The 24,200-nt window shown below is 41.3% G+C and overlaps 1 protein-coding gene across 3 annotated transcripts in view; it reads right to left on the reverse strand.

The window, feature by feature from the left end:
* The window catches only part of AK5 (adenylate kinase 5), a 200,288-nt gene that overhangs the window by 21,247 nt on the left and 154,841 nt on the right, over positions 1 to 24,200 (reverse strand). For all 3 annotated transcript variants that reach the window (XM_081056817.1, XM_081056818.1, XM_081056819.1), the window contains exons 11-12: positions 8,756 to 8,919; positions 7,224 to 7,340 (exon numbers count right to left, since the gene is read on the reverse strand). In XM_081056817.1, coding sequence (XP_080912943.1) covers positions 7,224 to 7,340; positions 8,756 to 8,919 — 281 coding nt within the window. The remainder of the gene's footprint in view (positions 1 to 7,223; positions 7,341 to 8,755; positions 8,920 to 24,200) is intronic.

The following is a 24,200-nucleotide window of genomic DNA, read 5'->3' on the forward strand; positions in this document are numbered from 1 at the left end:
GCCACCTCACTGTGGAAAGTGCCTGGGATGCATGGGAACAGTCAGGCTGGGGAGGACTTTTAGGTAACACACAGAATGATAAGTTGCTACTAAGTGTTGATCAAACATTTATCTACCCTCTCTGAGGGATGTACTTTAAGGGACAGAGTGGAAAGAGTCTCCAAAATCTAGAAGAGTGAAATAAACCTCTGGAATATGTCATGCAACTTTTCTGCTGTATTAATTGAAAACAAAAATGAGCATTTGAGCAGCAAGAAAGGCTAGATGATAGTTTAGAGGAAAGTGACCCTTGTCTACCAGCAGAGGGCGAGCTAGGGTTCAGTTACAGAGTTGAGCTCCCTGGAGCTGTTTCTGGTTGGAGCTGCATGAGAAGACTAGGAGATTTTTCCATTTGTGGGGGTTTCCCATTCTTGGGGACAGGAAAGATAATTCAGGGACTCATTCAGATACAAATAGAAATAATGTGTATTTGAGCAGGAGCTGTCAGTAAATGACCCTCTGGACCAAAATAAGTGTAGGAGGTAGAGGTCGATTTGTCTTCTACATTGATTCTCAAATTGTGGTCCTTGGACCTGCAGCACAGGCATTATCTAGGAGCTTATTAGAAATGGAGTCTCAGGCAAAATCCAGGACCTGCTGAATCAGTCTGCATTTTAAGGAGATCAGGGGATTCTTCACAAAATAATTGCTTGAGAAGCTGCTCTACCAAGCCATTTCCTCATGCTTAGACTATATGAGGTTTGAACTAACCTATCTCTCCTGGAATCAGCACTCCCTTCCTGCATAAAAAGCCATACAGCATCATTCCATTTGGAAGTGGCCTGTACCACTGATGTTTTTAATACCTAAACATTTTTGAAATGTTCAAATAAGATACCACTTAATTATTTTTCCAAGCACTTTGATATGTATCTTTAGAGAGTCCCTCGGAGAAGAGTCTCTTTCACTGGACTGTGGTTAGGCTCTAGCCTCTAGCATCCTGTGATTGGGAGAGCAGAGAGCTCTGCCTTTGTCTGACTCACAGAAACTTGGGGACAACTCCCTGCTCCCGGCATCACCCTGCTGGTATCCTTGGGGTTCTGCCACATAAGCACTGGGTTCTCCATGTGCTGGGTATTCAGAGGACCTCTAGTAGAGCACAAGTGCCCTAGGAAGGGTGGCTGAGATACCACAAGCAGCATTTCAGCGGCTAAGGGCTTTACATAATGGCCATCCCTTTAACCCGTTCAGCACCCCTGCTGGGAGGTATTATCTCTGCTTTAAGGATGAGGAAATGGAACCTCACAGAGGTTAACTTGCCCAAGGTAATTGCGGGCTAGTTTGTGACAGTCCTCAGCTAGCTGTGTGTAACTCTGAAGCCTGGTGACTTCACCCTCGGGAGGACACCAGAGCCTTTAAAATGGGGTTCAGGTCCGATGCCTGGAGGGCCAAAAGGAGCCAGGAGAGGAGGGCCAGACGGTGGGAAAGGAAGTGGGCAGTGTCAGAGGCCACTTTATTTTTTGGAAGCTGGCTCTTGCTGCCTCTTGGGATGTTGTGTGATCAGCACTCACCCCAGCTGAGAGCAGCCACCAAGATGACTATGTCAGCTTCAGTGACTTGTGCTGATGGTTTCGGCTTGGTAATCCCAGCAGGTGAAGTGGGAGGGGGAGTGTGCCTTGCTCGCCTCTGACCCTCACTTTAGTTTTCTTCTGATTAAGTAAGGACTCCGGTTGGGCCATGTTTACCAGTGGGCAGGGTCATGCCACGTAAAAACTCTCTTTTGTTGAGGATGACAGCTATTTTGTTCTCTCCGGATGCCTCCTTTTAAAATAACTTTTTCTACCTCAATAGAACGACAGTGGGGATTAAATGAGTTAATGTAGGTCAACCGCCTGATCCATTTCAATGTCAGCTAACATTATTTAACATGGGTCTGGCAATATAGTCATCCCTTTGAATTGTAACAAGCCTTGATGGTCAATTTAGATTTAGAAAGAGTCAGAGGCCCCACCCACGCTTTTAGCCTGTCACACGCTCCAGCATGCTTACCAGTCTTTGCTCTTGGGGTAAGGGCCCCTGGCTAACAATAAAGAGGCATGCCAATATCCCCTTTGCCCTCACCCTGAAGTGTGTCCCCTTGGGGAACCTTACTAGAGGAAGGGTATCTAGGTCATTCCAGCATTCCTAAATATGTAGCCCTAATAATAATAGTAATACCCCCTACCCCCTTGCCACCATAACTTCTGGGCCCACACTGCCATTACCCAGCTCAGAGTTCTGCAATGAACCAGATGTCAGATGAAGAGAGCCGAAAATCTCAAGTGGAAAACCCCCAGGTGGTTCCCAAGGATCTTCACAATTCCAATTCCGAACAACTAGAACACACCCACTACAATGTCCACTGGCCAGACTCATAACCTTTTTTTTAAACTAAGAGTTTATTCTGCAGGTTAGAATACATTTATAAACAGAATCATTGATTCTGTAGATGGAAAGTGTTATGGGATAGTTAAGAGTAGTCAGGCAGAGGGCTAGTAATGTCATCATTCACATATCCGGGAAAATTATCTACATATTCAGGCTAAGGGCAGAATTTCAGCTAACAGGTTGTTGGGAGGGAAAAACTAAGAGCAAACGCATGTATTTTGCTTCTGTTAATGTGTTTAGTTTGGCTATTCTTGAGTAAACCATTGGGTTAATAGAGGAAAGTGTTTCAATTACACACTAGGGAGACAGGCTAAGCACATACCCCTCATCAAGATGGTAATCTATAAGTGGGGATAATAATATTACTGAATAGGATTGTAAAGATTAATAACATGACATGTGTAAAGCATCTAGTTCAGTTCCCAGCACATTTTAAGTGCTCAAAAAAATAACAGCTATTATGCTAGTAGTTATGTATTCTGTATGATTTTAACTATAAAAATGGGTACAACAAAAGAAAAAAATGGGTACAACAAAGACTGGAAGAATATACAACAAAATGCTAATAGCTGTTGCCTCTGGGTGATTAGTTATTCTTTGTTTTATACTTTTCTGTATTGCCTCATCTGAATAATTTTTATTTCTATAATCACAAAAACTACACATAATTTTGAAAACTGTAATGATTTATTGAACACCATATGCAGGTTTATAAACATGTAAGGCACTTTTCAAGGATTCCATCTAATCTTCCCAACAAGCATTGAGGTAGCTATTTTCCATCTATATTTTAGAGAAGAGGAAATTGAGCTTTGTGTAATTAAATGACTTGCCAGGCATTTGAATACCGAAGTCACTGCAACTGAGGGTTCTCAACTGGGGTGGGAGATGGGGATGGCGGTTAGAAACCTCAGCTCTTTTTTCATATTCCTTCTGTCCCTGTGTCTCTCTCACACACACAACTTGCTGATACCCTGCCCTTTTCTAATACACCATGTTGGATATGGAAGGCACAGATTAATCCAATGGGGGCAAAAACCAGCCTTGAGAATAGAAGGAAGATAATGGACAAGTCATACACAGACTTACCCCTAAGTTGTGAACATAGCTGTAGTCTGCTATGGTTTTTAGTGATGTCATGTACAGTAGCCAAGCAAATCCTCAAAGGACCTTGCATCTCAGAGAACTCAGCTATAGGTATGCAAGTGTCCGCCTAGCTAACAGAACTGCATTTTTCAGCTACATATGGTCCTGTGCAGCAGGCACATTAGTCTTTGCGATACAGAAAGGCTGGTGTGATGTCCGCAGGCCAGTTAAAACCATTCCCAGGCCTGAATGGGCTTAAAACACAGTTGCAGGCCTGAGGAGTGTACAAGAAACACTCACTATGCTGCCAACCAGGCTGACTGCTCTGAATCTCTGGAGAAAATCAGATGTCTGTATTGGTTTTTGCCAAATTTCAAATTAATTACTCGCCTGTAATTTAGAGAAGGCTGTAAAAATGCTAGGGTTCCTGCTGGGCATAAATGAATCAATAGCAGCTTATTCTGTGTTTGCAGCATCTTTGTTCTTCTGGTCACGTGTAAAGCCAGTGCTTGTTTCTGTGAGTTGGATGTGTTCTCTTGCACAAAAGCCTGACTGGTATTAGAATTAATATCATGCTTGATCTTTGCAACTCCTCCCAGCATCATGTAAAAGCCTGTTTTGGTAGACATCTCACTTGAAGGTCATTGGTTTAGTAATGAAATGCTGCACTTGTGTATTTTTTAAACTGGCATCATGAATTTTAGCATTGGTGGAAACTGTCTAGTCACCATGTGATGTCTCCTTCTTACTCCTAAGTTCCAGTTAGGTTTCTTCTCTGCACCATTCTAACACCTGTTTGACTGGGGCCCACAGTGGGAGAGGAAGTTTCGCTTTACTTTAGGGAAGATCAGATGGGTGATTGGAATTTACACACAACCAAAGGCCAGGGACAGGCCAATTGTGTGTCTAAAGCCTTAGCTCACTCTAACTGGGTTATAAGCAAAGGAGAGACGTGTGACAGAGCAGGGATTTACAGGTGTGAGTCCTGTAAATCCTGTAAAAATAAATGATTCCAAACTGGATAATAGCTTATGGCCTTTTATAGCTTATAAATTCATTTATGTTTGTTATATCATTGGATGCTCACAAAACCCTCTAACTAGGGTTTGGCAGACACATTATCTCCATTTTACAGAGGAGGAATCTGAAGTTGAGTAACTTGCCCAGAATATGTGGCGGAGGTGAAAATCCAATTCCTATCAAAGTCCCAATAGCATTTTTTTTTGCAAAAATAGATATATCCAGCCTAAAATTCACATGAAATATCAGGGGACCCTGAATAGCCAAACAATCTTGAAAAAGAACAAAGGTGGAGGTCTCACATTTCCTGATTTAACAACTTATGACAAAGCTACAGTAATCAAAACAGTGTGGTACTGACATAAAGACAGAAAAATAGACCAGTGAAATAGAATAGAGAGCCCAGAAACATGGGTGCCAAGAGCATTCAGTGGGGAAAAACAGTCTTTTCAACAAATGGTGCTGGGAAAACTAGATCTTAAAAAGACATTTGTACACCCATGTTCATAGCAGCACTATTTACAACAGCCAAAAAGTGGAAGCAACTCAAGTAGCCATTGACGGATGCATGGATAAACAAAGTATTACTCAGCCTTACAAAGGAAGGAAATTATAAAACATGTTGCAACATGAATGAAATCTTGAGGATATTATGTTAAGTGAAACAAGCCAGTCACAAAAGGACAAAAACGGATTCCACTTATAGGAGGTACCTGAGAGCCTTCAAATTCATAGAGACAGAAAGTAGAATGGTGGTTGCCAGGAGCTAATGGGAAGGGGAAATCAGGAATTGTTTAATGGCTGGAGAGAGTCAATTTTCTTTTCATTGATGACTTGAAAAATTTATTTTTCAATTACAGTTGACATACAATATTATATTAGTTTCAGGTGTATAACATAGTGATTAGATATTTATATACCTTACAAAGTAATCACCCCAATAAGTCTAGTATCCATATGGAGAGTTTCAGTTTTGCAAGATGAAGAGTGTTCTGGGGATTGGTTGAACAACAGTATGAATACACTTAACACTACTGAACTGTACACTTAAAATTGGTTAAGATGGGAAATTTCATGTTTATGTATATTTTACCATGATTAAAAACTCAAAGGAGAACAATTGTCCCAACTCCACTTTGTAAAAATGTAGTTGATTTATCTTGAAGTCTGAGCTCTTAAAGTGGTTTGTTTTGTTGGGAAAGGGTCATTAGAATTCTGGGGCGTGCTCCCCCATCAGGAATTGTCTGGAATCACCACAGTCACAGGCTGTACCACACAAATCCATTTCTCCCTGCCCACCCTACCTCGATGGAGGCTCTGCAGCTGCAGGGCAGCCCTGGTGGTTTCAGGGCCCACCCTTGCCAGCTAAGCCAGGGAATGTTTTTCTTTGACTCTGGTTGGAAGCAAGAAACATAGGGGAAGGTGAGCAATTGTCCTTTAACTATTTAGATACCATCTAGGAAGATAAATAAAATAGAGGCTCAGAAGGAGGTCAGACTAATACCTAGGAGGCACATGAATACAATTGACCTTAATATTGCAGTGCTGGAGATGGACGGAGATGGGCCCCCAAATCTTAGTTCTATCAGCGGTTGCTCCTTACCGGTGAGTTGTCACTTACCAGCTGTGTGACTATGGGCAATCATGTAACTTCTCTGGGCTTAATCAATCACCTTTAACATGAAGAAAATACCTCCTTATCTATCTAACAAAGCTTATTAAATGTATGTATTAAATGAAATAATACAAATGAAAATGTTTTAAAGCTAGTCTACAGAGATAGCTATATAAATATTAATTTTTGTAGGCTCTAGAGTCTTTGTTTAATAAATGGGACCAACTGTCTCCCTCTTGCTTGGACTTTGTAAAATTAGAGATAGTGTATATAAAGTGTATGGCACAAGACCCAGCCCAGAGTATGGTCAATAAATGATAGCTGTGACGGTGTTTACCTACTGCTCTTTCCCTGTGAGTGACCCCTCCTAGTGAAGAGAGTGGGACTGGGGGTCATTGGGATGGTGGGAGGTTGGAGTGGTGCATATATTTGATTCTGCCTGTCCAACATGCATTCTCCTGCCTTCTTCTAAGGGTATTCCTATTTTTCCTTGGGTAATTTCCCTTGCCTTTGTCAGTGTGTTGGTTCAGGTGTGGTACCCATTCCGTCTGCTCCATTCCCATCCCTGCCCTGGTCCTCCAGGCTGTATGAGGATATTCCCAGATATGCCATCATATGACACCCTCCCATCTTCCCCTTGGCCACAGTGGGTTGGTTCAGTGATGGGCCATGGCCTAATAATCCAGGATAATGAAAGATCCTGGGTCTTTTGCTGGACCCATTGGAAAATAGAAATACTTTTTTGTGAGATCACTTAGATAGGGGACTATAAGCCTGGAACAGGAAGAAAATGAAGTCAACACACAGGAAAGAAAATCCAAGAGATGGAAAAAGACAAATGATGAACAAATTTGAATAGATGGATTCAATCAAGTGTAAACTACTCCTAGATGGTTTAGTTACTTATGCTGATAAATCCACTATCATTGCCCCCTCCTGTTTATTTCTTTTTTTGCTAATTTTTGCTGAGTTTCTGCTATTTGTAACTGAAAGTTTTGATTCATGTAATTGGGAAAGGGATAGATTTTGAATTTATCCTCCAACCTCAAGGATACCCCCACTTTTCTTCTGTGCTGATCCCCATAACAAAACTCACCCAACGTCCGAACTCTTCCCCTTGCTTCACTTCCCGAGGATAGCCGTCAATCAGGAAGCCCTTGGTGTGGCCTAGGCTGGCCACCATGGCCTCCTTCAGGAGCTCCAGAATGATGCCCTGCAGCAGAAGGAGAGTGGTCAGGACCTGAGATCTTCCACAGAGCAATACTAGAATTCTCTCAGTTCTCCTAAGGCATCCCATTGCGGGAGGGAGAAAGGTTCAGATAAGAATAACAGACAGACAGCCAATATGCTGTATTTCATTAATTCTAAGACTCATTCTTCCTCCCGACCCACATTTTAATGTCTATGAAATTGGCAGGTATCTTATAGCAGTGCTGGGGTATAGTTTAATTGTAAGTGTCTTGTCTTACTGGTATATTTTTACCAATTATATTTTACTGGGGTGTCTTAAAATAATGCCATCTTAGACTAGACTAAATATAGTGGCCATATTTCCTATGGTAGCCCTCCATGAATTAGGCATAATGGCTGTTTAAAACCAGGCAAAACAATGTGTAAAATGTATTTTATTGTTGATTTTTTTCCATAAATATTTTATAAAATTTGACATCCTCTGACTTGAGAAGACTTTCAAGTGCCTGAGGCAGAAACAGCCTGGCCTGTAGGAGGAACAATGAGGCCAGGGTGGGAATGAGCAATGTGAGTGATGGGAAATAGTATTGGAGAGGTAGCCGGAGGCCAGTGCCACAGGAAGGACTCTGGATTTCATTTTAAGTGTGGCGGGGAGCCATTGGAAGGCTCTGGGGAAGGGAATAACACAATTTGACTGACACTTTGAAGAAATCCTTCTGTCTGTTGTAAAACGAGTAAACTGTAGGGGGAAGAACAGCAGGCACAGGGAAGCCAGCTAAGAGGCAAATGCAATGGTTTGTTTTCTTTCATCAGGACCATTCTGTCTTCTCAGTGGGAAAGAGATTGTATCTGGTTAAGGAGGAAGCCCAAAGCTCTGTTAGCTAATAGGGACTGGATTGTACAAGCCCTAATGACAGGGCCTGGGACTTAGTATGGCAGGGATGAATATTTTTTGATACTCAATGGCATCCAGCTTCTCAGAGTTGGATGGTGACTTGAAAAGAAAATAGATACATAAAAAGATACACATTCTTTACTTAAACTTCATAAGGAAGATACCAAATTTCAAAATAATGCTATCATACCTCTTTCCTCCCCCCCCCAAATAATGGAAACTTTATTTTCTATTTTCCAGATGGTTCTAATTCTAGGTTCTGTTGTACCATGTTCATCTCTGCTTTAAATATTTTAACTCTATAGTGGAGACGAGTTTTAGTGGAAAATATGAAATGGGCTAATATTCAAGGGGCTGGGAGAGCAACAAGACAGAAGGAACCTGGGCCTGGACAACATAGACGTCCTGCTTGCCTCCGACTGTTACCTAAGAAAGAAATAAAGTACAGCCAGTGTCCTTTTGAGTTTCTTTGTTGCAGCAGCTTAGACTAATAGCAACACTCCAAAATATCTCCCCAGCCAAGGAAGGAAGCTATTGCTTACTGAGGGCACCATGTCTCCCCGTTCCATGATGTCTCTGATCAATTTGCTTCTTTCAGATTCCGATGACAGCTCATTATGCAGGAGCTCACCAGTTGAGAGATGTGTAAATCCATATTTTCCTACCAGCTTTTCACACTGTGTGCCTTTGCCAGAGCCAGGGCCACCTAGAAAAGAAGTCACGTATCTGACATGCATCCCAAGTCTGGTGCCTCATTTTTGACTATATTCACCATGGTGGGAAAGCCTCAGGACTTCGCTCACAAAGCATGGATTGAGCACTTACGATTTACTGGAAGCTGTGCTGGGAGATGTGGGTACAGTGGAGAATGGGAATACAGTCCTTGCCCTCAAAGAGCTTACTGTCTGTGGAGTGGGGCAGGTATTACAACGAACAAGCAGTTTCTATAGGTGGTCTAGTGGGGAGGCCCTCAGGCCGCTACAAGGGGTACGGGAGGGATGCAGGACTGCCTTTGGTAGAGATGCAAGTCAGGTGCAGGCTTCCTGGGGAGACAAATCTGCTCATGTGTAAAGCACTGACCACAGTGCCTGATGCATGTTGCGTGCTCACCAAATGCTATGTGTTACTTTTTAAAATAAATTGTTTTCATTTTCAGACAATCATAAACTTACAGAAGACTTATAAGGAGAGTACAACAAACACTCTCAAACATTTGAGGATAAGTTGCCAACCTGATGCCTCATCACTACAGAACACTTTGGTGTCATTTCCTTCAAAAATGGAAGCAAGCACATCCTTGTACATAAACCACATCTTCATACTCCCTTCAGATTTCAAGGCAATTGTCTTCATTGTTCCCATAATATCCTTTAAAGTTCATGGATCAAGTTCTGAGTCATGCAGTGCCTTTAGTTGTCATGCCTTTCAGGTTTCCTTCAGTATAGAGCAGTTCTTTTGTGTTTCCTTGACACTTTCGAAGATTATAGTTATTTTGTAATGTCCCTTGATATGATTTTTTTCTGCTCTTTTCTGGTTATTATTGCCAAGTGCTTACCGTCCCAGTCACTGTCCTAAGCATTTTATGTGTATTAATTTAAAATAGTCTTAAGAGGCAGGCACTGTTATTGTCCCCATATTACAGGTGGGGAAGCAGAGGCGCAGGGAAGTTAACTGCTTTAGGCTAGTAAGGAGCAAGGCTAGGATTGGAAGCCTGGACTGTGGTTCTCAGAGGCGTTCTTTCCTCTCTTCCCTCATGCCCTTGGCACACGGCCATCATTCTGCATCTACATGGAGGAATGGGAGAGGCTTTGGACTTGGGCGACATGTCAGCAGGATGACTTCCCTGAAAAGCATGTCACTTTCCAGCTCCATAGCATTCAATAGTTTGCCATTCCCCACAGAATAGAATCCACGTTAGAGGGGCATTTCAACCTTCCAGAACCTAGTTCCATTTAAGCTCTCCAACCGTATATTTTCATTTCTCATCCTCGTCCAACACTGTCATGTCCAACCACATACTGTCCCTTCAATGACATCTTTTTCCAGGTTGCTGTGCTTTTGCTCCTTCAGATCCTCAGCCTGGAAAACCCTTCCTTTCTTCTCTATCAAGATCTTCTTCATCCCTTAGGCCTAGATCAAACGCTTGCCCCTGTGCCATAAATTAGACCTCTCGCCTCGCCTCTGTTGGAGTGAGTGGCTTATACAGCACTTGGATGCCCTCGGCCTGTCTTACCCTTGGTCCCTAGGTCTCTCACTAGCACAGAACCTTGCACACAGTAGGTGCTCCATAAATGCCTGATGAATCGAGGTTTTCCTGTTAAAGGGAATTTTGAATATTAAAATGCAATACATGATTGAGATTTCAGTATGGAAGTAAGGATTTATGACTTATTCTGCAATTTTCCTGGCTTGCTTCTCTTCAGAATCAAAACTCCTATCTTGGGACAGTTGGAAACTGTCCCTCAAGAGGGACAACATTAATTGTTGTTTCTCATTCATAGAAGGGCCTCTCATCTCTTCTTTGCCTTGGCAGAAAGGAAAGGAAAGGCCCACGTTTTTCCATCTTCTGCTCATCCACACAGCTGCTCTAAGCCAAATGGAGAGGGTTCAGATCTCTACCATTGTTGTCTCAGATGGGCTAGATGTCATAGGAAAACAGCAATTACAAAGGCACACCAAAATACTGCAGGCCACTTAGAAGGAGCAAGCGACTGCCAGCTAATGCTACATTTACTCCAAGTCTATGACTCCTGTCTGCTGAGATAATAGAAATGGGTGAGTGGGAGAACAAGGAAAGGCCACTCAGGGAAGAAGTGCTTCCAGATAAATGAGTAAGGGGAACAAGGGGCTGCACTCCTGCAGAGGCCATGAGGGCTTCTGTGACCGGATTTACCCAGAAACTCTTTTCCTAGGATGGCTAGAAGCCAGTCATGTGGGAAAGATATTTTCAGACTCAGCTTACTAGGCAAAAATGCTGTGTTCCAGTTATTTTCTCCCTTCAGCATCCTACTAATACAACTATTATAGTTTTTGTTTCTCTAAACTGTTATTTAACAAATCTCGACACAAAGGCAATTAAAAATCTTCAGCTCAAATTAACAACAGCTGTGTGTTAAACAGCAGCCGCCCTAGTTAGAAATCCTTCCTGGGAGCAACAGCTGTGAATTCTTAGCATTCTTTGGCCAAATGGTGCAGGCACAGTGGAATTTTAAGTAATCTACACAATGCTTTGATTCTTCCCATGGCTCCGAACTGGAGAACAAAGTGATTTTTATCACTGCGATGAAGGCACAAAAACTGCTAGTAGAAATATGAGTTTTCATATACTGTCACTTAGATGTCTTCGAGGCCTTAACTTATGACTTTTAAACAAAAAAACAGTGGGGCCTTCATATCCCTCTAGGGTAATTTGTTGCATGGAAAAAAAATCTTTTGAGGTGCCACATATCACAATGAGTGGGCTGTGTTCTCTGAGGACAATATGACTGATAGCAGATGATGAGCTATCACATTTACTGTCATCTCATTGATTTTCAGTGTACCATTCAAGCCTTAACCCCCAGAGCAAACCTATACTCAATACAGTGTGTGTGATTCACAATGAGAGTTTGGAATGTAACATACCATGTTGAAGGGGTCTGTCAACACTTCCAAAAGCAAAAAAAAAAAAAAACCAAAACAAAACACAAAACAACAACAAAAAAAAACCCGGTGAAAAATCTTTATTCTCAACCTCAAATGTAATTTAAAATGTTTTCATGTGAGGCCAAAGGTGCTATATTGCGAGAGTGGACCGTGTGAACTCCCAGAGAATTCGCAGTCTAATGGGAAGATGACAGGGAACCCAGCATCACAGGAACTCTGGGAGGGACTCCTCAGCCAGGCAGGGGAAGGGTGACCGATGAGCAGGCACAGTTCTCTTTGCCAACACAGGGGGAACGTGGAAAAGAAGAAGATAAGGCTGAGCTTGGTATATTCAATAAAGTGACTTGGAGTATGATAGGGTCCTGCAGAGAATGGTAGGAGGGGAGAAGTATGATGTCCTGGAAAGGGCACAGGACACATGGAATAAACCCTGGCTCTGCCACTTACTAGTCATACGGCTATGGATGAGTCTTAATTTTTCCGAGCTTCAGTTTCCTGTCTGTAAAATGGGAGGGGCAGGGGGAAACAAACACCAGTTGTCTGCCTCCTTCTAGAGTTGACTCTCCTTCCTCATCTCCTATACCGACCAGTTGCTAAGCTACTGTGAAAAGTTGAGTCTACATTTGAAAAGTCTCTGAAATATGTCCTTTTGTCCCAAATTTTACTGAAAATTTCCCATGTCCCATCTCTCTTCCAAGGAATTGGTGCTTGGTAAAGGCTACTTACAATGAGGGGAGGTTACTCATCCCTCTAGCTCTTCCTGAGTTACGTATGCAGGCTGTCATCTAGCATATTGAGGTTTGAATGAAACGTAATCCAGCAAATCTAGGGACTAGCCATCACCTTGGGATGTCCAGACCACTTGCAGGTAATTAAGATATATATCAGTGTGTGTGAGCACACACACATATTTGACAATATATGTACATAATATATGTATCTGGTTTAGAAAATGCATAAAGTTTATTTTCTCTAAGGCACAGCAGAGAGGACAACCTTCTCTGGATTCGAATTGCTCTCAGAAAAGCTCTCCGGCCTTAATTCCCACCGCACCCCAGTCTCAGCATTCTTTAAACCTCCTCAGCAACAATCACTTGGCCTAAGTTTAGGTCCCTATTGATCTGGCTGAACCTGAGAGTTCATCATTATGTAGGTCTGTCCTCCCACTCTGATCATGTCTTCCTCTCCCTTTCTCATTTCCCTTGATCTCACTTCTTCTCAACTTGTTCTCTGTTCTCTTGGTCCTCAATGCGACCTCAGTGAGTTGGCCCATCCCCTTTGGGCTCCACTTACCTCCCTATCCAGCCGGACACCAGGCCCTTTCTAGTATCTTTGAATCCTTTCTTTCGTTTCTCTTCTGTTGTGCCTGCTATGAGAACCACCAGCCTGCTCTCTCTGCTCACCCCATCACTTCTTTATTTGCATCTATTCTGGGTTGCTAAGAATTCCCTGAGAAAGTCAGAAAACCAAGCCAACTGGGTTATACCACCTAATTTCATAATAGCTTTTAATGCTTCTTGGTAAATGTATTCCTCTTTTGCTGATACCAAATAGGATGTCCACGAATGGATTCTAATATATTTCCTATTGTCCTCAAATCCTCAAATGTATTCTTATTCGTCTCACTCTTATGCATTTTTAATCCTCCTATTCACTAAGAAGGTGAAGATTATCTTTGCTCAACATTTTCTACACATATTATGTATCTTCATCCTTTGCCCTCTATCCCTTCTTTCTCCTGTTTGGAAGACTTTATACAACTATTCAATGTAAGGCTAACTTCTTTGCTGTGGGTCTTATAGTACTTTGGCATTTTCCTTCACAGCGCTTTTCACAGTATATAATAATATGCATATGCACTAAATAATATCTACATAATATGTAATCACTGTATATCATACATATATAACCATATAGTACATGTATATAATAACTATATATTGTATATAACCACATATGTTTATAATAACCATATATATATTTACTGTGGTCCACAAGTACAGGATGTGTGTATGCTTTTTGCTCACCAGTGACTGAAACACAGTAGACACTTTATAATAGTGGCTAAATGAATAAATAATTTAATGACAAACGGATCTCCTCCACCTCTCTGCTCCAAAATCTTGATCCTTTCTTTCTTGTCCACATTACATTGATTCCTCTCAGTGGGCACAATCTCTTCCCTCTGCTGTGTAACAACACACTTGGTTCTCTCCAATCCAAATGAAAGTATGTCCACATTGTTCGTATCCTCTAGTTGTCTTTATATTTTTTCTCTTTGTTTCCAGTAGCCTAAACTGCCCATTTTAATTCCCTCCTCTTTTATTGACTCCCTATCCTCTTGCAAACTACCTGCTACCCTAATCCCTCTCTGAAACTGATCTTTTAAAGTTCAACAGTGATTGCATAATTGTCATATTATTCAATAGCCTTCTAGTCTTTACTATCTTTGACTGTTTAGTAGCAGTGAACACCACTGATAACCATCTTGAGGTTCTCTCTTGCCGTCTTCGAGGACACAGTTTGCCCACACTCTCTTCCTTCCTTTGCCAGGCTGAAGCTCAGAGAGAGAGTAGAAAGGGCTGTATCTCACAGATCCCGGTACAGTCTCACAGACAATTGGTTTAGGGCCAATGTCTAGGAGACAATTGGTTTAGCGCCAATGTCTATTTAGGGCCAATGTCTAGGAGCCTCGTGGTCCCCACAAACTCTATTCCCTTTTACATAAAAGGAACACTGAACCAAAACACCTGAGTTTCAGGTTCAACTCTCAGACCTCTATGTGGTTAGATGACTTTAATCAGATTACTTATGCTCTATGAGCTTAAAGCTCTTCAACACAAAATAGAGATGATCATAATGCCTATTGGCTGTGAGGACAAAATGAGGTCATACATGTAAATTGCTTGGAACAGTGGCTGGCGCAATAAAATACTCAATAACCACCATGATTATTATCTGTAAAACAAGGCAGCTAGTGTTAGTGAAACTTCCCATCCTCCCAGCTCTAACATTCCAGGCTTTTACAAAGATTAGACACAGCATTTTTATATTATGGTATTATTTTAACATCTTTAAAGATGGATACTTTTCACAGTTATAGCTTGTGAAGGTATCAAATATCTTTTGCAAATCAACTTAATCCTATTTTTGGAAAGTTTTCAGAGTTGTTTTAAAATCTATCAGATTTCTAAACCTTGAAATATTTTTTTTTCCTCTTTGAATGAAAATGGGCTCAGGTTTTTATGAGGATGGGTTCAGGTTTTTATGCCTGAATGATTCCTTTCAGAGAAAAGCTATTATGCTATCAGATCATGAGCTGACGGTGCCCTAGGAATGATCCTCAACCACTGTGAGCCCGAGAGTCACTTTAAACCTTCTGTGTCTGGGATGAGCTGTATCGCCATGCCGAGTTTCAGCAGGCTGTTGCCAGGAATCGACTCTCTCTGATGGGAAACAATTAAGAAAAATAGATCTTTATCCTCAGAAAGCCTCTCTATCAGTCTGAAATGCACTGCTGCTTCAGGTTATTTGGTGATAGGATCAAATATACCAGTGATAGGGGCAGTTGAAGGTTACATGAAAGAACTTTACATGGGACTGGGCACTTCTTTGTTTTTCCTTTTTTAAAATTAGTTTCGGGTGTACAAAGCAATGTAATAGTTGGACATTTAAACCCCTCATAAAGTGATAACCCAGCCCCCCAAGCTACTACCCCCCCTCTGACATCTTATATAGCTGTTACAATACCATCAACTATCTTCCCTATGTTGTACTTCACATCCCGTGACTATATATACCTATATATTTAGTTATAGTTGACATTCAATATTATTCTACTTCAGCTCTTCAGGTGTATAGCGCAGTGGTCAGGCATCTACACGGTCTATGACGTGATCCCCCTGATAAGTCCAGTGCCCGTCTGGCACCTTATAACACTTTACAACACTGTTGATTATATTCCCCATACTGTATTAACTATCAATTTATATTTCTTACTGCCTTCACCTTTTTCACCCTGCTCCCCAACCCCATTACCATCTGTCACCCTGATAGATCTAGTACCTATCTGTCACCACACCTAGTGATTACAATATTATTGAGTATATTCCTTATGCTATACCCTACATCCCCATGACCACTGTGTTACAACCAATTTATACTTCTTAATCCCTTCCCCTTTCACCCATCCTTAACCTCCCTCCTATTTTAAAGAAGTCTCTCTTAAATTCCTTGTAATACTTGTTTGGTGGTGATGAACTTTTTCAGCTTTCTTGTCTGCGAAGCTCCTTATCTCTCCTTTGTGACTGGGCACTTCTTCTTTTTCTTTTTTTTAAAGATTTTATTGGGGAAGGGGAACAAGACTTTATTGGGGAACAGTGTGTACTTCCAGGACTTTTTTTCCAAGTCAAGTTGTTGTCCTTTCAATCTTAGTTGTGGAGGGCGCAGCTCAGCTCCAGTTCCAGTTGCCATTTTTCTAGTTACAGGGGTTGCAGCCCACCGTCCCTTGCGGGAGTCAAACCGGCAACCTTGTGGTTGAGAGCCCACTGGCCCACGTGGGAATAGAACCAGCAGCCTTCAGAGTTAGGAGCATGGCGCTCTAACCGCCTGAGCCCCCGGGCCGGCCCGACTGGACTCTTCTTGATGACAGGGACTGTGTCTCATTTTTATCAGTTTCTAGTGCATAGGAGGCACTCAATAGCTGTTAGATAAATGAATGAATGAATGAATGAATGGATGGATGGATGGATGGATGGATGGTGGACAAGCTTCAGGGAGGTAGCCCTGTATATGGCATTGGGAGTTAGGAGACTTTGTTTCTGGAGTATTCCCGCATAGGACTAGCTGAGTGATCTTGAGAGAGTCACTTTGTCTCTTTGGATGCTAGCTTCCTTGTCTATGAATTAAAGAATCTGGATTAAATTAGGGGCTTCCGGTGTTATTTTGTATTACTCTTCCTAAATTTTCCAGTTTCCCTTCCATAGTGCTCCCTGAGGAAAGATTATTCATCCTCGCCTTTTGGAACTTGAGTTCCCAAGTCTCTTGCTTTGGCTAATGAAATGTGGGCAGAGGTGAATGTGTGTCATATAGGCAGAGGTTTTTTTTCCTCCCCTTTGTTTCTTTTAAGCCAATACATGGCTTTCCATGTCTCTTTTCTCTTTGCCATGAGCCTGACAGTATTTTGGATAGTAGGGACTCCATCAACATGGTTACCAGAGTGAAGCCCAGTCAACTGTTGAACATAAAGCATTAATCGAACAAGAACGACAAGGAGAGGAGGAGGAAGAGGAGGAAAAGGAAGAAGAAACATCTTTGTTGTTCTGTAGCAGAGAGATTTTTAGGAGGGCTTATTTGCTGCTGCAGTATAACCTAGCTTCTTCTGACTGATACCGTCCCAAACTTGACTGGGGATCAGAATCACCTGGGGTATTAAGAGACTTTCCTGAATCAGTAGATCTGTCAACCTCTGGGGTTGAGGCCTGGAAATTTACAGTTTTAGAAAGTTCCCCAGGGAAAGTGTAGAGATAGATATCTGTAATTAACTTTGAAATGTGTAAGGAAAAAAAAAAAGATATACTGATGGATGGACAAAGGGATGGATAGAAGGACAGATATGGGATAAAACAAGTCATAGTAAAACGTCCAGGGTAGGGTATACACGTGTTCACTGTGGAATTCTTTGCCGAATGTGTGAAATACTTTCGTAAGAAAAAAGTTGATCTTTAAAAAAATCCCCCTGGTGACTCTGATGATTAACCCGATTTGGAACTTCTAGACAAGATAATCTAAGGAAGGCAATTTGCTGTGAACTCCCAGTGGGCACTGTAGGGAATCTTTGTGGATATTTAATATTTACAATGTAATAATGCTGAGATAATGATTCTATCATGAATGACTACTTGTTTTCATGGTTAATAAAAATCCTCATTGCCTTATCAATAGCAGAGCCATCCTCTGTTTTGCAGACGAAGGGAACTTTTTGTTTTCTCAGCGTCAAGCCAGAGAAAATAGGAGGGGAACTGTGGCCTGTTTTGTACCAAAGGAGTGGTTCAGAGACAAACATCTTTGAGACATCATTGCAGACTGCTCTGATACAGGCACCATTCACAACACTTCGGTCTTGATATTTGACCTAATAAGTATCTGTTCTATGTGACTTATTTGTAACAATTCATTTAATCCTTACAACAATTATTTGAAGTAGGTGCTATATGTAACCTATTATGCAGATGAAAAACTTGCCCAAGGAACCACTATGTTTTGGTAACTGCTAAGCTCTAGAGCTTTTCATATGTAAGATCATTCTGGAAATCAGAGAGACCTGCTGTGCAGAAATATACTACACATTCTCTAGTCAACCAGGAGTGGGGCTTTCATCATGGCCCCATAAGCTTGCCAGATGAAACACAGGATGTTAATTTCAATAGTGTAAGAGACATACTTACACGAACACTGTCACTGTTAATCTAAAATTCAAATTGAACGAGGTGTTCTGTATTTTTATTTGTTAAATCTGGCAACCTTATCAGACCCCACCACTTGTTAGCCTGATGACTTTAGGGACCTGATTTCATCTCTGTTTTGACAACTCTAACAGTCTATGATTTTGTGATTAATTCAGCTGAAACCCACCACAGACACAGCAAGACATGTGAAATGTCTAATTAAGACAAGACTCTGAAATTGTATTTCATGACTCTAACTCTTATGTTGACAGAACACAAAGAAGGTTCAGGTCTTGGGTGAGAGGAAACAGCAGGAACCATGGTGGTGATTCCTAAATATTTCCACCCCACGGTGCTGGGTGAGCTCCTATAGTTCATAGCGCCCTAATCTCAGCTCCATCCTAACCCCATCTCCAAAGGGAAAGAAACAGGATTCCCAAACTACTCATGAAGAAACACCACTGAAATATCTGTCTTTTGTTTTTTCACCCAAGCGGTCTCCAGGGCCTGTTCCAGATTTAATCCACCGAATTTATAGGCTGGAGTCTTCCAAAAGTTGCTTCATCTGGCTCTGCTGGTTTTGGTCTCTGAATCTTGGACTTCATTGTTCTAGAGTGCTCTGTCTTTTCTAAATTCTTCTTAAACTTATGAAGCCACCTTATTTCCTATTTTGTAGCCCCCTTCACCTATGATCTCAGGCATGCCTTAATGATCATAATAGGCAATTTATAAACATAGCCTCTCCCTTCTATTTTTAATTCTCTTATAGAAAAGTTTTTCTCCAGTGTAAAAATATATATACTCTTTATTGATGATTTAGATAATTCAGAAAAGCAAAAAGAAGAAAAATCTCCCATGGCCCCACTCTCTAAAGGTAACTGACAAAAACACATTTTGTTTTGTTTCTTTGCAGCTTTTTTTTACACATGGTTTTCTGGTTTGGTTTCCATTGGGAATCTGTTTGCTCTGATATTTCTCCTCTTTGGACTTCTGTATTCTCATCTGAAAATAAGCTTATTGGACGAGATAAATTCCAAGGTCATTTCCAGCCCTACCAGTGTATGTTTTTGTCTTTGTCAGAGAACTTACAGAATATCTGTGCTTGCAGTCCTTTCTTTTTTTTTTGACTTAGCAATTTTTTTTTATTCCTCTTTACCTTTCCCCACCCTTTTTAAATTTTTCAATTACAGTTGACATTCAATATTATCTTGTATTAATTTCAGGTGTGGTTAGACATTTTATAATTTAAGAAGTGATCCCCCTGACTAGTCTAGTACCCACCTGGCACTATACATGTTATTACCATATTATTGACTATACTCCCTATGCTTTACTTTACATCCCCATGACTCTTTTGTAACTTCAAATTTGTACTATTTAACCTCTTCACCTTTTTCACTGTGTCCCCGCAAAACCCTTCCAACCTATCACCTCAACAAATCCAATACCCATCTGATACCATACATAGTTATCACAATATTATTGACTATATTCCTTATGCTATACCCTACATCCCCATAATTACTTTATAACAACCATTTGTGTTTTTTAATCCCTTCCCCTTTTTTTCACCCACACCTCCAAACCCCTTCCCATCTGGCAATCGTCAAAATGTTTTCTGTATCTATGAGTTTGTTTGTATTGTTTGTTAATTTTGTTCTTTAGATTCTACATATAAGCTAAATCACATCGCATCTGTCTTTCTCTGACATATTCCACTCAGCACAACACCCTCCAGGTCCATCCATGCCACTGCAGATGGCAAGAACCCATTCCCTTCCATGGCCGAGCAATATTCCATTGTTTATATATATTATCTCCTTTTTATCCATTCTTTCATCAACAGATGCCCAGGCTGCCTCCACATCTTGGCCATTGTAAAGAGTGCTGCAATGACCATACGGATACACAGGTCCCCTTGAAGTAGCATTTTGGGTTTCTTTGGATAAATACCCTGAAGTGGGATAACTGGGTCCTTCATTGTCTCTTGTTTTAGCTTTTGTTTTAAAGTCTACTTTGTCTGGTATAAGTACTGCTACCCCATCTTTTTTTTCTTTTCATTTTAATGAAATATCTTTTTCCTTCTCTCTACTTTAGGTCTGTGTGTGTCTTTTAAAGGGAGTCTCTTGTAGGCAGCTTATGTAAGGGTTTTGTTTTCTTATCCATTCAGCCCTCCTTTGTCTTTTGATTGGAGCATTTAATCCATTTACACTGAAAGTAATTGTTGATAGATATGTAGCTATTGCCATTTTATTATTCACAATTTTGATTTTTTTTTTCTGTCTTAAAGAAGTCCCTTTAACAATCCTTGTAATACTGGTTTGGTGGTGATGAACTCCTTTAGCTTTTTCTTGTCTGGGAAGTTCTTTATCTGTTCTTTGATTTTAAATGATAGCCTTGCTGGGTACAGTAATTTTGGTTGTAGGTCCTTGCTTTTCATCACATTGAATATTTTGTGCCAATCCTGGTGGCCTACAAAGTTTCTGTTGAGAAATCAGCTGACAGTCTTATGGGAACCGCCTTATAAGTTACTAGTTGCCTTTCTCTTGTTTTTAGGATTTTCTCTGTTTTTAACTTAACTTTGCCATTATAATTATATGTCTAAGTGTGGGCCTGTTTGGGTTCATCCTGTTTGGGACTCTCCGCACTTCCTGAACCTGTATGTCTATTTCCTTCGCCAGGATAGGAAAGTTTTCAGTCATTATTTCTTCAAATAGTTTCTCAAGCTCTTGCTTTCTTGCTTCTCCTTCTGGTGCCCCTATGATGGGAATGTTGTTATGCTTGATGTTGTCTCAGAGTTCTCTTAAACTATCCTTATGTTTTTTTCTGCTTCTTTGTTCTTTTTTGCTGTTCCAAGTGGATATTTTCTGCTACGTTGTCTTCCAGATCACTGATTGGATCCTCTGCTTCATCTAGTCTGCTGGTGATTCCTTCTAGTGCATTCTTCATTTCAGTTATTGTATTCTTCACTTTGGACTGGCACTCTTTTATGGTTTCTATGTCCTTTTTTATGCTTACTATCTCTCTGTTGAAGTTCTCACTAAGTTCCTTGAGCATTCTTATAATCATTGTTTTGAACTCTGTCTCTAGTAGGTTGTTTGCCTCCACTTTTTTTAGTTCTTTTTCTGGAATTTTCTCATTGTTTCATTTGGGATGCATGTCTTTGTTTTCTCATTTTGGCTGCCTCTCTGTGTTTGTTTCTATATATTAAGTAGATTTGCTATGTCTCCCAGTCTTGGCCAGGTGGCCTTATGTAGTAGGTGTCCTGTGGGGCCCAGTGGCACAGTCTCCCTGGTCACCTGAGCCAGGTGCTCCAGGAGTATCCCTTGTGTGGGTTGTGCGTGCCTGCCTATTGAGCCTTGATTGCAATTGGCACATCAGTGGGTGGGATCGACTCTCAGGATGACTGGCTCTGGGGTTTGCCTTCATCCACTTATGGGCTGCTGTGTGGGGGGCTTACCCCATGAATGAAATTCACCCCAGTGGGCTCTTGTGCCTGTTGAAATTGCCCTTTGTGTGAGCCACTTTGGGGCTAATTGGGCAGTGCTGTGCTGTGGTCTTGAAGCCAACTTCCAAGTATGTTGGTTCTGAGGCCTCTTGGGAGGGTGTCTGCTGGAGGCCCAGGTCAGCCACTGCCTGTGACTGGCAGGGGAGCTACTTAGTAGGAGCTATAAAGCAATCTGCAGTTGTTCGCTGCCTGTGCTAAACTTGGAGGGATGTGGGAGTCGCTATGCTGTGAACCAAGGACAGCAGCCATCAGTACCAGGCCTGAGATAACTCCACAAAAAGTCAGAACACTGAGAGGCCTGCTGCCACCTGCCGGCTCCCTTAAGTTTCAGCTACCAATAAAGCCTTGAGCGGTATGCAAGTGGGTGAAGCAGGGTCTCAGGGAGTCACTAGATTGGGAAAAGTTGTGGTCACTAGGTTAATGTAGACTCCGGTTTGGTGCCAGTGCTGAGCCTGCAGGACTCAGCAAGTCTCAGAGCACTGAGGCCAGTTGCTGCCCACCTGGGGCCTGTAGACTGACAGTTTTCAAAGAAAGAATGCAGGGGGGAAAGAACTGGTTGCTCATGGAGAAAGTGCCTCCGGTGGTGCACGAGTTGGGTGGGATGAGGACCCAGCTGAGTCAGCAGGGCAGAGCAAAGGAGCTCGCCAGGCCAATCAGATTCAGATTTGGCCTGTGGGGGCGGGCTCAACCCAGGAAAGATGGAGCCTGCTTGCCAGCTGCACAGAAGCAGGACACCTCACAGGGAAAATGCTGACTGTCCTCCAGTCTTCCCTCTGAAGCCACACACACAGCTCAGTTTTTCCGTATGTCTCCGAGGTCCCTCGAGTCACTGTCCCTCCGCTGGAGCACAAGGTGAGTGCCTGCTGCGAGTGAGTGAGTGAATCTGTGCGAGGGCCTTTTAAGACGACGTCTGGGTTTCCTGCCGCCTTCCATCCCACCCAAAGGAATCCCCTCTGTTTTTCACAGCCAAATGTAGTGGGGGCTCCTCTTCCTGGCACCAGTACTCTGAGCTGGGGAGCCTGGTATGGGGGGCTGGGGTCCCTCACTTCTCCGGGTGTTACCTCTGTGGCTGAGCTATCCTTCCTGATTCTCAACCACCATACAGAGGTTTGGGGCCTGTTCTGAGTCTCCACCCCTCCTACCAGTCTTGATGTGGCTTCTTATTTATATTTTTAGTTAGAGGACTTCTGTTCAGCTAGACTTCAGATGGTTCTCCAGGTTGATTGTTCTATATTTACTTATAGAAATATAAGTAAATGTGTTCACAAAAGGATGCAGACACAGCATTTATCTACTCCACCATCTTGGATCTCTCTGCTTGCTGTCTATTTTTGTATTGTAAAAGGAAGTGAGGATATTTAAGACAGGTGAGGGCATTTTTGGTGGATGTTAGTTGGATTACCTCTGGGGTTTTGCATTGGGCCACACCACAGAAACTGGAAGTCTCCTATGCTGTGACGAGAATATAAAATTGGTACAATCTTTCTGATGGGCAATTTGGTAATATAAGTCAAAGTCTTAAAAGTTTTCACATTAATGAATTTATCCTAAGGGGGAAAAAAATCACTGTTTTGGTTACATAGATATTCATTACAGCATTTTAAATAAAAGCAAGAAATTGGGGAGAAATGCATTGCAGTAGGAATAAACTGAATAAATTATAATATAGTAATACAAAGGAATAGTATGCAGTCATTAAAATTTATTGAAAGAAGATAGATACAAATAAACACATATAGTATGGTTCCATATATATAAAGTTAAAAAATATCTATGGCATTCCTTGCAGGGGGCAGTGAAAAAGAGGTGGTACAAGGGGGTTGGCTATGTTCAATTTCTTGATCTGCATGTTAGCAAGATGGGTATAACCAGTTAGTGAAAATTCATTAAGCTAAACACTTATGATTTGAGTGCTTTTCTGTTTTCCTATTTCAGCTTTGTTACCAAAAATATTTAAAAAATGAGATAGAATATTAAGTTTTACAGTCTGAGAAAGGTGAATATTCAGTTTTACAGTCTCAGAAAGGCATGATATTTTGTTAAGTACAAAAAGTAGGTTTCAGTTTCTTGATATCATTTTGATGAAAAAAATGTATATTTAAAAAATGTCTACATAGAAAAAAACTAAGAGGAACACAAATAAAAATTTTGATAGTATTCATTCTCATGCTTTGAGATTTTGGGTGATTTATTGTTGATACCTGTTTTCTAGAATGAACATGTATGATTTTTGTAAAAAGAAAAGAAATCCTTGAATTAAAAAAAAATTCTGGCCAATTTGATTTAGGACAGATTTTGGCTACATGTGTTCAGAGAGACATGAGACAGTGGGAAATGATAAAAATAGAATGTATTAACTCATTCCACAAGTAAATATATAGAATCCTG

Source organism: Rhinolophus hipposideros (assembly GCF_964194185.1).
Source record: "Rhinolophus hipposideros genome assembly, chromosome: 8".
In the NCBI taxonomy this organism is placed as follows: domain Eukaryota; kingdom Metazoa; phylum Chordata; class Mammalia; order Chiroptera; family Rhinolophidae; genus Rhinolophus; species Rhinolophus hipposideros.